At 40.2% G+C, this 12,726-nt stretch overlaps 1 protein-coding gene across 1 annotated transcript in view; it reads left to right on the top strand.

The window, feature by feature from the left end:
• The first annotated feature begins 730 nt into the window (after window positions 1–730).
• Unc-115a (Uncoordinated 115a) overlaps window positions 731–12,726 on the top strand; it is a 112,235-nt gene continuing 100,239 nt past the window's right edge. Inside the window, exon 1 of the mRNA XM_069506862.1 lies at window positions 731–962. Within this exon, the coding sequence (XP_069362963.1) occupies window positions 959–962 (4 nt within the window). The 5' untranslated portion in view covers window positions 731–958. The remainder of the gene's footprint in view (window positions 963–12,726) is intronic.

Here is a 12,726-nt window from a genome sequence, read left to right as displayed (position 1 = left end):
AGTGAGTTGATGAGTTAGGTATCAGCTAAAAGCGTATTGCCACAGTTTTATTGCTGTAGAAAAAAAACTTCGATTGGTGTGTTATGCCGAAAAGGAAGGAGACGCAACGCAATAATGACTGGGCGAATAGATAACAATATCGCGATTCGGGCGCATTGCTTCGCCAGTTATAATTTACCTACCTACCACAAATCTATGAAGATGTGGCTTTGCAACGATGCAGGAAAGCCGGAGGATTTTATTCATAAAATTAGATGCCTAAGTATCTACATAAGTCAATGATTTTGTTTTAGGATATCTTAAAAATACCAACCTAGTAGGTAGGTACCTAGGTATATTTCTAGCTTTGAGAAATTATTGTATAATCCCTAAAAGTTAGTACATAGTTGTTCAACTAGTACAAAAATGGGGGAGTCCCTGTCCTAGCCGTAGGCATACTCTTTTATTTCTGGTCGGTGGGCATACTTCCTTCCATAATCCCCTGTTAGGTAAAGTAAGTTTAGGAATTGACTAATCTAATTTGGTTTGGATATATATTTAATAGAAGTTTGAAAAGTCAAGTCCGGTTTAAAATAATATTATCTTTAAATCCTATAGGCCAAGGTAAACTAACAAGGCTTGCGGAACGTTGCGATTGTGATAAGAAACGAACACGATTATTCTAAACGTCGCGTAACTTCTGAACGCACGCGCGTTTTCTGACAGCTGCTGAGTGCGGGCACCTAAGGCGGGCACAGAAGTGTTGGGTAAAAAAAAATAGGAGGTGCAGTGCAGTGCTCGCCGATTTCTTTTTCTTAAATTAAACTTAATAAATGTGTTTTGTGAATCAGACTTCTACTTATTATAAGCAAAATGTTAGTGTGTATAAATAATTTTAGTTTGTGATGAAGCATGAGAAACGTTTTCAATAGCCTGTTTGTTGTGCAGTCGTGACCGGTGTGGAATAAAAAAAAACAATATGGGTGAGTACGCCGGCTGGTGTTCTATTTTATTCTAGGCTCTAGTACGGACGGCTCTCCACTCACTACCAGGTTAATCTTCTAGGTTCCCTATAAACTTCCTATTGGAAATTGAAATTTTGGGATGCTTTGTGTCCGCCTCTGGTATGTTCAAAATATCGATTTTTCTCATGCCTTTCTTCCAAGAAATTCGATCGATAGTTCATTAAACAATACGAAATTCTTTACGTGTTGCTTTACAAACATTATATCGTAATACGAGATAGTTATCGTAATTTTTAACTCAAGTTTTAGGTAAGTTTTCAGTTAACCATAAATAACTTTGTTAAAGTTATAATTGAATTGCCAAAATTATCCAATTATATTATTTTAAGTAAGTAGTTACCTACTTATATTTACGTAATTCTGAAGAATACAAATTTCCTTCTATTTTATAGAAAATAGTGGTGATATGGAGTAATACCTAATAAGTACCTAGTTATATTATACTTAACAATAATTTTTGCAAAACTTTTAGATAGTTAATAGTCTGTATGTAACACAGTTAGTAGTGGCATACTAAGTGGTTTGTGTTAAAGCAAGTGATTATATCACTACACAATGGTTCACTAATCACAATGGCCTTGGGTATGTTGTCACTAGGAAGTTCTTGCGTTGCTATTTGCTGAGACTCACATTTTGTTAATGTTTGCAGAAGTCAAAAATGCATTCTTATGATAAGATAAAATGTCTCTTTCCCTACAAATATAATCCTACTAAGTACTTAATTAATATTATGAAATATGTAAGCTGATATAGCCTAGCTGTGATAGCCTAGTGGTTAGGAAGTCCACCTTCTAATCTGAGGTCGGGGGTTTGATACAGGACACGCACTTCTAACTTTTTGGAGTTATGTGTGTAATTAATTCAATATCACTCGCTTTAACGGTGAAGGAAAACATCGTGAGGAAACCTGCATGCCTGAGAGTTCTCCATAATGTTCTCAAAGGTGTGTGAATTCTGCTATACCCGCACTTGGCCTACACCCTTCTCATTTTGGTTTGGGAACAGACCCGTGCTCAGTAGTGAGGGTTGATGACGATGATGATGATTCATGAATAACAGGCAGAAATTGAATAAATAAATAAATGAGTGCAGTCACAAGAGGTGCTTCTGTTGAGAGCCACTGATATCAGTGACTTAATTACCTGCCGTGTGCATGTTTTGATACTGCTATCAACAGGAAATATAATGTATAATTAATACAACTGTTAGATTAATTACTTCATTAATTTAATATGAATTATTTAATTTATTTATAATTATAGCTGTATTTTTATTTAATTTATTGAACAAAACATTTTTGGGCGTTGGGCAGGTTTCCTCGTGATGTTTTCCTTCAACGTAAACGCTAGTGATATTTTATTACTTCATCATTATCTCCATAAACCAACCTATGTCCACTGCTGGAGATAAGTCTCTTGTAAGGGCTTCCATACGCCACAATCCATTGGCTCCCTGCGTCTCGTTCGATGCCATTTGTCCACCTAGTGGTAGTGGGGAACTACCAACGCTGTGCTGTCCTGTGCGAGGTCTGCATTCCCTTGGAACCCCAATGTCTATCGGCTTTTCAAACTACCATGCCCCATGCACATTACCATTTCAGCTTCGCACCCGTTGAGCTATGTTGGCTACTCTAGTTCTCGTACAGATCTCATTTCTGATTTGATTATGTAGAGAATACTGCATACCCCTAACTAATTAATTAAACTTTCTGACTGCTACTCGTCTAATAATATCGGTATTGATTGCTCTGGATAGTGGATAGGTATTATTTAGTTAGGAGGGCTTCAGTACCCTCCGAATATTTGGCGAGCCGGATTATTTGGGGGCGAAGAGATCGTTTTATTAGATTATTTGTATTAGCCGGGGACAGACGGACGGACGATGGTTAACAAAGGTAGGGTGTTGTACTGAGTTTATTGTTGTTGCTAGATATTTTTGAGAATAGCCAGAAACAAATCCTGAAAGACGTTATTTATTTAATTTAATTTATGAAGCGGATCAACAAATTTTTGTAAAGCTGGCTATGGATTGGCGGTTTCTCTGGTGCTGCAAATGTTTATGGGCGGCGGTAATCACTTCACATCAGATGCCCCACCTACACGATTGCTTGCTATTTTTATTTAAAAAAAACCGGCCAAGTACGAGTCAGGCTCGCGCAAAGAGGGTTGCGTAATACAGTCGTATTTTTCCGACATTTTGCACGATAATTCAAAAACTATGATGCATAAAAATAAATAAAAATATGTTTTAGAATGCACAGGTGAAGACCTTTCATATGATATCCCACTTGATATAGTTATCTTACTTCGAAAATTGAAAATAGTAATTATTAGTTCATGACCACATTTTTTTTGTGTGATGTAACCACAAATTCACATTTTTCAAATTTTTCCCCGAATGTCTGCTACAAGACCTACCTACCTGCCAAATTTCATGATTCTAGGTCAACGGGATGTATCCTGTAGGTTTCCTGACAGACCGACAGACAGACAATGAAGTGATCCTATAAGGGGAAAACTGATGCTGGAAGGGTGTTCCAAGTCTTAGTGGTTTGAATCAGAAATGAGGAGACAAATCGCTTCGTACCTACGTATCCGTGGAATTTAGACTACGTACGGGCATATTATATTATTCTGTGGTACGGGTGCAAACCTTGGCGATGTCTTGCGGTACGATGGATACCTTTTGAGGTATGTTTCACTTGCAATGTACTGAGTTGAAACTTCAACCAGATTGTGTGTGTAATTACGAGGCATCGGAAAAGTATCGACGAATGTGCGTCGTAGCGGGACGATATTATATATCGTATCGTGTTAGTTGTGGAGTGTCGTGTTACGTTCGCAGTCGCAACTCGAAGTGTAGGTACCACGCGGGGAGAGCTTGCGAAATGTGTGACCAAGTGTTGACACATCTGTCGATGAGCATCTGTCACAGATGAGCTAGTTATTACTTACTAGCTGATACCCACGACTTCGTCCGCATTGATTTAGGTTTTTAAAAATCCCGTGGGAACTCTTTAATTTTCTGGAATAAAAAGTAGCGTATGTCCTTCCCCGGGATGTAAGCTAACTCTGTACTAAATTTCATCAAAATTGGTTGAACTGAGGCCATGAAAAGCTAACAGACTCACAGACACACTTTCGTATTTATAATATTAGTATGGATTCGTTCTGCCTCGTTCGACTGCTGATGACGAGGCCCTGGGTTCGATTACCGGGTCGGGCCAAAAATAGGTATTGGGGTTTTCTGTTAAGACATTCTCGGTATTAGCCCGGAGTTAGGAAGTTGCCGGTGTGTCAGCCCCGTGCCTCGGAGAGCACGTGAAGTCGATCCTGCGCCTGATCTCTCTCTGGTCGTGTCGGATATCCGACCATCGGGCTATGAGAGTGAGGAACAGAGAGTACACCTGGTTTGCGCACACTCTTGTGCACTATAATATCTCCCGCGCAGTTGGCTTATCCCTATGGGGATTGGCCGCTGTGGCCGAAATTCGGTCGGGAGGACATTTTTTTTTAAAGAATATTAGCCATGTTAAATGAGTTATATTCCCCTTTCCTCTCCAACTAAGTGTCAGGCTTGTGCTAGGAGTAGGTACGCCAATAGTGCAACGGGCGGGGTTTGAACCGTCGACCTTTAGGTTTTCAGTCCACACCTTTAGCTATTGAGCTAGTTGAGCTATTTGAGGCTCTATCTATTATCATTATCATACTTACTTACTAGCTTACCACACAAATTTTAGCCCCCTATTTCAATTTTCAAATCTAATAGGGGTTGAATTTTCAAAAATCCTTTCTTAGCGGATGTCTTCGTCATAATAGCTATCTGCATGCCAAATTTCCGCCAATTTTGCCAAACCGTGGTGGTAACTTGACTTGTCATGTAACTGTACCTTAGTTTTCACATAACATGGTATTAAAGCGCTCGTTGCTTTCTCGCACCAGCAGTTGACGGTTACGGAACGATCAAGTGCATTCACTTGTTGTCATTTGGTAACTGTGTTGCAACTCGCAATACCCACTGTCAGTACTCTGTTGCAACTTGTAACACTACCGTCTACCGCGTGTTGCTATATTGTTGCACGCTACATTGTATGGATTGCAATTTTTCACGTTCCCTCTGGCACAGTGTCACGGTTGTGAAACTTGTGACAAAACCTCGAGGCTTCAGCTACATGGGTGGGGTTGCCCAGCGAGTCACACCCAATCGTGTCACAGACCACAGTGTGACCAAAGTGGACTAGAGTGAGGCAACTTTCGATTTGATCCTGAATCGACGATATGTCAAATATTAGGCTATGGTGACGTTAAATCATACAAAAATAGGGCTACATTAAAGCGTCAAATGTAGTAACATTTGACGCCTACTGTAAGCGGTGTTAGCCTGGTGGTTAAGACGTCCGCCTTCTTTTCGGGAGGTCGAGGTTTGATCCCAGGCACGTACCTCTAACTTTTCGGAGTTATGTGCGTTTTTAAAACAATTAAATATCACTTGCTTTAACGGTGAAGGAAACATGGTGAGGAAACCTGCATGCCTGAGAGTTCTCCATGTTCTCAAAGGTGTTTGAAGTCTGCCATTGGGCCAGCTTGGCTGACTATGACCTAAACCCTTCTCACTCTGAGAGGAGACCCGTGCTCAATAGTGGGCCGGTAATGGGTTGATGATGATGATGAGTGACGTCGAAGCCTCGACACTTTGTTAAAGTCAAAGTCACATAATTTATTCAAAACAGGTAATAATTAATAACTCTATTTTTGATAGTCAGAGGTTCGATTTGTAAGATATAGTGGTGATAATTATTACGCAAACTTAAAACTAAAGCTACGAGGGTTCCAAACGCGCCCAGGTCTGAGAAGAGCCGACAACAAACTCAGCCGGGTATTCTTTTTATTATCACCACTTTACAAAATTATTTTGTTAGAAGTTTACATTAGAAAGTAAAAGGTAAAACCAATTTATTGGTAACTACAAGAAATATTTGCAGTACAATCTGTTGCATTTATTTTGAGTCGTTCTACATTAGGATAGTACGACTTCCTAGCTACGCCTTATGTAACGTGAATATGTAATCGCTGAGTGGATACAGTGGATAGAAACTGCCTTTTATCGGCCAATAGTGCCCAATTTGTATGGAGTGTAGGGTGACCAGGCGCTGCTCTATACACTCGGGACATCAGCTGTGACACATTACGCTATACATATATACAAACATATCAGTACCCTTATCATAAATGCGTTTGTTGGTTTGTCCTTCAATCATGGTGCAACGGATTGATGTGTTTTTTGCATGAGTATAGATAAAAACTTCGAGATTGGAATTTTCAAAACGTAAATCCACGTGGACAAAGATGCGAGCATCAGCTATAAGTCCCGCAAATTTCTAATACGTGTGGCCGCCATTTTTAATGTGGGCCATTTTAGTGACGTCAGCACTAGACTAAAGTTTCGAACTGATGGTATATTTTTACTTAAATATATCATCGATCGTTTCGATGTTAATGAGACATGGTTCCAGCGCAATAGCAATTTGCGAGACTTACGGTACGCTGTACGACATAAAGACGGAATGTTTTAGTAGTCAATCATGGTGTCTCTACTCTCTAGGCGAGTGGGTTGGGCACAGATAAGTCAGGTTAACGAAACCAATAAGTGGGTGAAGGCGAACCGGCGCACGCGCATCTACCGAGTCACCCAAACACAGATATATATTGTAAGGTACAGAATATCGATACCGGTTGTTCGATGAACATGTTACTTAACTAATGTGTCCATTAATTCGATTTGGGGGAAACCTGCTTAGATAAAGGTTGACATATTAGCGTTCATTACAAAAAAGTGCGCGATGGTATATACCTATACATATGTCTATGTCTTAGTATTTTTTTTTTATTTTTTTATTCAGATACAAGTTAGCCCATGACTGCAATCTCACCTGATGGTAAGGGATGATGCAGTCTAAGATGATAGCGGGCTAACCTGGAAGGGGTATAGCAGTTTTTATTAAACCCGTACCCTTTGGTTTCTACACGGCATCGTACCGGAACGCTAAATCGCTTGGTGGCACGGCTTTGCCGGTAGGGTGGTAACTAGCCACGGCCGAAGCCTCCCACCAGACCAGACCAGAAATTTAGAAATAATAAAATTCCAAACCCCTGCCAGGAATCGAACCCGGGACGTCCCACTAATAAGACCACAGCGCTCACGACTGCGCCAGTGAGGTACTAATAACTTACAATTACCATCTTTTTATCCTTTACTTTTTACTACGGATTTGTTACGGACGAGATACTACGGATAGGTTAGTTTTGTCTTGGAAAATCAATAGTTCCCACGGGACTTTTGAAAACCTAAAGTGGGCAACGCGGGCGAAGCCGCGGGTATAGCTGATGCCCGATGATAAATAATATACAGATGTCGCTATAGAAAGCTATTTTTAACAGTGAAATAATTAGTTTCAGTTAATCTTCTTAAGACATAGTGATAACTGATGATAAGGGAATGTTTACCAAGTATGTTGTCATCGGGTCAACATTCATGCCTACCATTTCATATAACCATAATATGTCTCGAAGTTTTAGTTTTAATTGATTTGTTGTTTGTATCAAATTTAATTGCTCCTTATCAGTTACTAGCATATGCTCGCGACTTCGTGCGCGTGAATTACACAAATTTCAAACCCCTATTTCACCCTCTTAGGGATTGAATTTTCGAAAACCCTATCTTAGCGGATGCCTACGTCAAAATAGCTATCTGCATGCCAAATTTCAGAATGAGCCGTCCAGTAGTTTGAGCTGTACGTAGATTGATCAGTCAATCAGTCAGTCACCTTCTCCTTTTATATATACAGATTTATGGGTACTCATTATTTATTTGCATCGTCAAGGTCTCAGCAAAATATAAATACATAATATATACTAATTTCAATTAATTAGTTGCTTTACACGCTTTATACAAGTAAGTTTGTTTTTGGACTTTGTTAGGATCTGAGCAATGACGTACTATATCTAAATATATAAAAGGAAAAGGTGACTGACTGACTGACTGACTGATTGACTGACTGACTGATCTATCAACGCACAGCTCAAACTACTCGACGGAATGGGCTGAAATTTGCAGATATAGATTTGGGCATGCAGATAGCTATTATGACGTAGGCAACCGCTAAGAAAGGATTTTTGAAAATTCAACCCCTAAGGGGGTAAAATAGGGGTTTCAAATTTGTGTAGTCCACGCGGACGTAAGCTAGTTTAGGTATATATCACTACCCTTATTATATAGTGTGGGTTCTTTTTAACTGCGACCATGTCCATCCATCCACCACCGACCATCCAGTACCTACTCGGTGCCATCCACGAACCACTCCCTCTCCATCATCCAGAGCTCCTCTTGGAGGCCAGGGCTCGCGGGGTGACTTCTTCTCCACGTTCCTTATCCTCCACACCTTCGGCGAACAATGCTTGGCATGCAGTACCCTGCAGCAACAGGATTGAGAAGTTAAACCACTCCGGTCTTTAAGTGTGCGTTGCGCCTTAGATTTACTTACTTTCAATTTTCAGAAAGCAGATCCAATAGGACGCATGAGCGGGCAATTAGTTTTACTACATTAACATCTTTTAACCGCAGATTGGATCGGAAATTACATTTCCGGGTATCGCACCTTCCATTCTCTGGTGACCTCAAAGCTCTCAAACTATCTAATTTCATCCAAATCAACGTAATGCTTGGCTTTCTTCCACAATCCGCTATGCCAGATCGTTTCTTTTGTGTACGTTACATGAAATCATATATAAAATAGATAGGTTTAATAAAATCTCTTAATACAGATTTGGGCAAATAGAGATCGCAGTTACAGGTACCTACCTAGGTAATGTACCTACCTACATCGACCTTTAGACGGAGATAGCAAATTTGTAGAGCACTGTCTCTGTCGTTGAGATCGACAAAACATGTAATGTAGATATGAGCGACAGAGACCGAATTATCTCATCACCATCATCATCATCAACCGATAGACGTCCACTGCTGGACATGGTTCTTTTGTAGGGACTTCCACACGGCCCTTGCGACTCGTCTGATGTCTTCCGTCCACCTAGTGGGGAGGGTCCAAATTATCTACAAAGCCGAAATGTCATTCTTAAGGCCGATGTACATTATTTTCTGCCGCGTACTGTACAGCCAAATTCTGCCTCTTAGCTCTTAGCATGCAATGTGTTATGATATACCTAACAATGTGTACATAGTTTTAATGTGAGTTTCATGCAGTTACACCGTTTTGCTTGTCAGCTCCTCAATTTATCGAAATGCCAGTAATTTCGAACAATTGAACAGCGTATAGGCACGGTGTAAGCGTTCCGGGACAGTCGGTCGGCGATCCCGGAAATGTCCGTATATAGAGTGGCGGTGCATGAAGTACCTAGTTAGCTGCGGCTGTCACATCCGCCGCGACACGGGTCAACTGTACCTGGCAGCTTTACTTATCTCGAAAATAGGTGATATATGTGTCAACTAGCTTATGCTCGCGACTTCGTCCGCGTGGACTACACAAATTTCAAAACCCAATTTCACCCCCTTAGGGGTTGAATTTTCAAAAATCCTTTCTTAGCGGATGCCTACGTCATAATAGCTATCTGCATGCCAAATTTCAGCCCGATTCGTCCAGTAGTTTGAGCTGTGCGTTGATAGATCAGTCAGTCAGTCAGGCAGTCAGTCACCTTTTCCTTTTATATATTTAGATAATTTAGTGAACAAAATGTTACAACATGAAGACACATGGATGCTTGCTGCAAGCTTTATGGAAAAAATAATAAGCTCTAAAGAGGAAGAAGAAAGGCGAAGAGAAAAACAAGTTAAATAGGAATTATATTATAGACAATAATGTTACTGTGTTTAGGCTGAAAGGCGGGCACACGGCAAACAGTGCGACAGAAGGGGTTTTTAGCCGGTAAGAGTCCGGCTCTACCTTTGGGTGTCCATGAGGATTTTCCCCTTCTGTATTAAAAAAAAAAAGCTTTACTATGTAACCACAGTTCACGACACTTGGGAAACTTGTGACAAAACGTCGAGGCTTCATCTACACTCATCATCAACCGATAGGCGTCCACTGCTGGACATAGGTCTCTTGTAGGGACTTCCACATGCCACGGTCTTGCGCCGTCGCCATCCAGCGGCTCCCTGCGACTCGTCTGATGTCGTCCGACCACCTAGTGGGGGGTCTTCCAACACGGCGTCTTCCGGTGCGAGGTCGCCATTCCAGCACCTTGAGACCCCAACGTCTATCGGTTTTACGAACTATTTGCCCTGTCCATTGCCACTTCAGCTTCGCAACCCGTTGAGCTATGTCGGGTTACTTGATTTGATCACGTTCATTCAACTACACTGGCAGCCGTCAAATGTTACCTACTTTTGACGCTAGGTAGGCTATGAAACGACTAGGTTTCTTTAATTTCACACCTGAAATTAGGAAGTAGGTACCTACTTCGCTAGTACTTAAATCTGTTTCTGCTTTCTTAAAGCTATTTCTGTGGATTTCACGTCACCCATAGACTATTATTTGACAGATTGTCTCACTCTAGTTCATTCTGCTATAACTCTCTCTTTGCGTCGTATTTCCTCATTGCAGAGGATCGTGACCGTCTCCTAATGTGAATTAAATTATTGTATTTAAAGTTTTACATTATTAAAAACTAACAAGACTTAAATTATGTTGGATTCGTGAAGATAATGAAGGTGAAGCAACTGAAAACCTAAACAAAAGCTATTTTGGGCCAACGGCGACGTATGCGGGAAGATACATTAATGACCTAAGTGATAACAACGCCGAAATGTAAGGATATTTAGAGAAATATACTTACTCGAAGAATCATTGTTGGCTTATTGATTTGTTGGTTTGTCCTTCAATCACGTCGCAACAGAGAAACGGATCGACAGGATTTTTAGCATGAGTATAGTTTTAGACCTGGGGAGTGACATAGGCTACTTTTTATCCCGGAAAATCAAAGTTCCCACGGGATTTTTAAAACCTAAATTCACGCGTTCGAAGTCGCGGGCATCAGCTAGTATGCATATAATTTTACTTACTGCCTACTTAGGTACTTTAGTTAATTAGGCTTGAGTCTGTAATCTTATTTACTAGGTCTCAGCTCAGACCAGTAGATTATAGATTATAGATCGCAAGTGTTTCGCCTAGGCGTGATAACTTTCATTTCCGTCTAACTCTATATTAATTATTATGGGTTTAGCTTCAAGTTGTCTGACTTCTAGTCTATAGGCTCCCGTCAGATCAGGAAGTGTTCTTAAAGTTGGGACATGGTGTCGAATAAAAAGTATCGATGTTTTACGAAAAAAAGCATCGAAATAAATCTGTCGATGCTATAAAGTTTTTATAGCAGCTTTTCAAATATGTTAAGGCTTCTTCACGGAATTCACGAAAATGTGTTTGTTTGCTGGTTTGCCCTTCAATCTCTCCGCAACTGCGCAATGGATTGATGTTATTTCTACATGGATATAGTTAAAGACCTGGAGTGTAACAGACTAATCAAATCGAGAAATCAAATATATCCCCGGAATTTTTAAAAACCTAAATCTAAACGAATGAAGTCGCGGGTATCATCCATACTTAATATTATAAATGCGAAAGTGTGTCTGTCTGTCTGCTAGTTTTTCACGGCTCAACCGTTTAACCGATTTAGACGAAATTTGGTACAGAGCTGAGATAGCTTGCATCCCGAGGAAGGACATAGGCTTTTTATCTCGGAAAATGAAATAGTTCCCACGGGAATTTAAAAACCTAAATCCACGCGGACGAAGTCGCGGGCATCATCTAGTTTAAAATAACTTAATTAATTTTTGTTGTTTTTTCTTTTTCTTAGATCCACAAATGCCCGGTGTATGTTGGTTTCTTTAGTGCACCATAACTTCTAAATATCTGAACAGATTTGGAATTTGGGTGTATGGGGTATCGTTGGAATTCTTACATCATCCCGGGTGACTAGGTCTATAGGGCCATTTTCAAAACAGAAAAAAGTATTTTTAGCTCATTTACTGTCGTGTTTTAATTTTTTTTGCTACGACTTGTTTTCCATGAAGTTCTCATCAGTAAAAGTATTGATATTATGGATAAAATGTACTCGATATGTACACAAAAGCATCGATAAATGTTTCGCGTCCCTAGTTGGAAGTAGTCATACAACCTTCCTTAGCTTTCATACGATTATGTCCGCTTAATATCTCCAATTATAATCGTATTTTCCGTCGCTTCAGTAACAAGGGTACAGCTGCACAGCTGGAAAGCGAGACTTTCTTTATAGTCCTGTCACATTAGATTTATCGCATAATTGTTCCATACAAATCCTTCTTTGGTATTGGACACATGTGTAATGTGGCTCTTTATATATTTTGAAGATGTATAATTACTAGCTGATGCCCCAACTTCGTTTGCGTGAATTTAGGTTTTAAAAATCCCGGGAGAACTCTTTCGTTTTCCGTCCGTCATTCAATCATCAGGATGCAAACTATCGTTGTGTCTTTCGTCAAAATCGGTTCAATGGTGTGACAGATAGATAGATACACAATTTCGCCACAATTTTCCCTGGTGTATAAGGAACAACAAGCTTAATTTGCTACAATCCGCCAAAGAAGACGTTATATGTCACGTGGTAGTAGGATCCGCCATCCCACTGCCAAACATGCAGGAAAAGCAAGCTACCAATCAACAACACAACACCAC

Source organism: Maniola hyperantus, chromosome 24 (assembly GCF_902806685.2).
Source record: "Maniola hyperantus chromosome 24, iAphHyp1.2, whole genome shotgun sequence".
Taxonomy (NCBI): Eukaryota; Metazoa; Arthropoda; class Insecta; order Lepidoptera; family Nymphalidae; genus Maniola; species Maniola hyperantus.
This window is presented reverse-complemented; position numbering and strand designations above follow the sequence as displayed.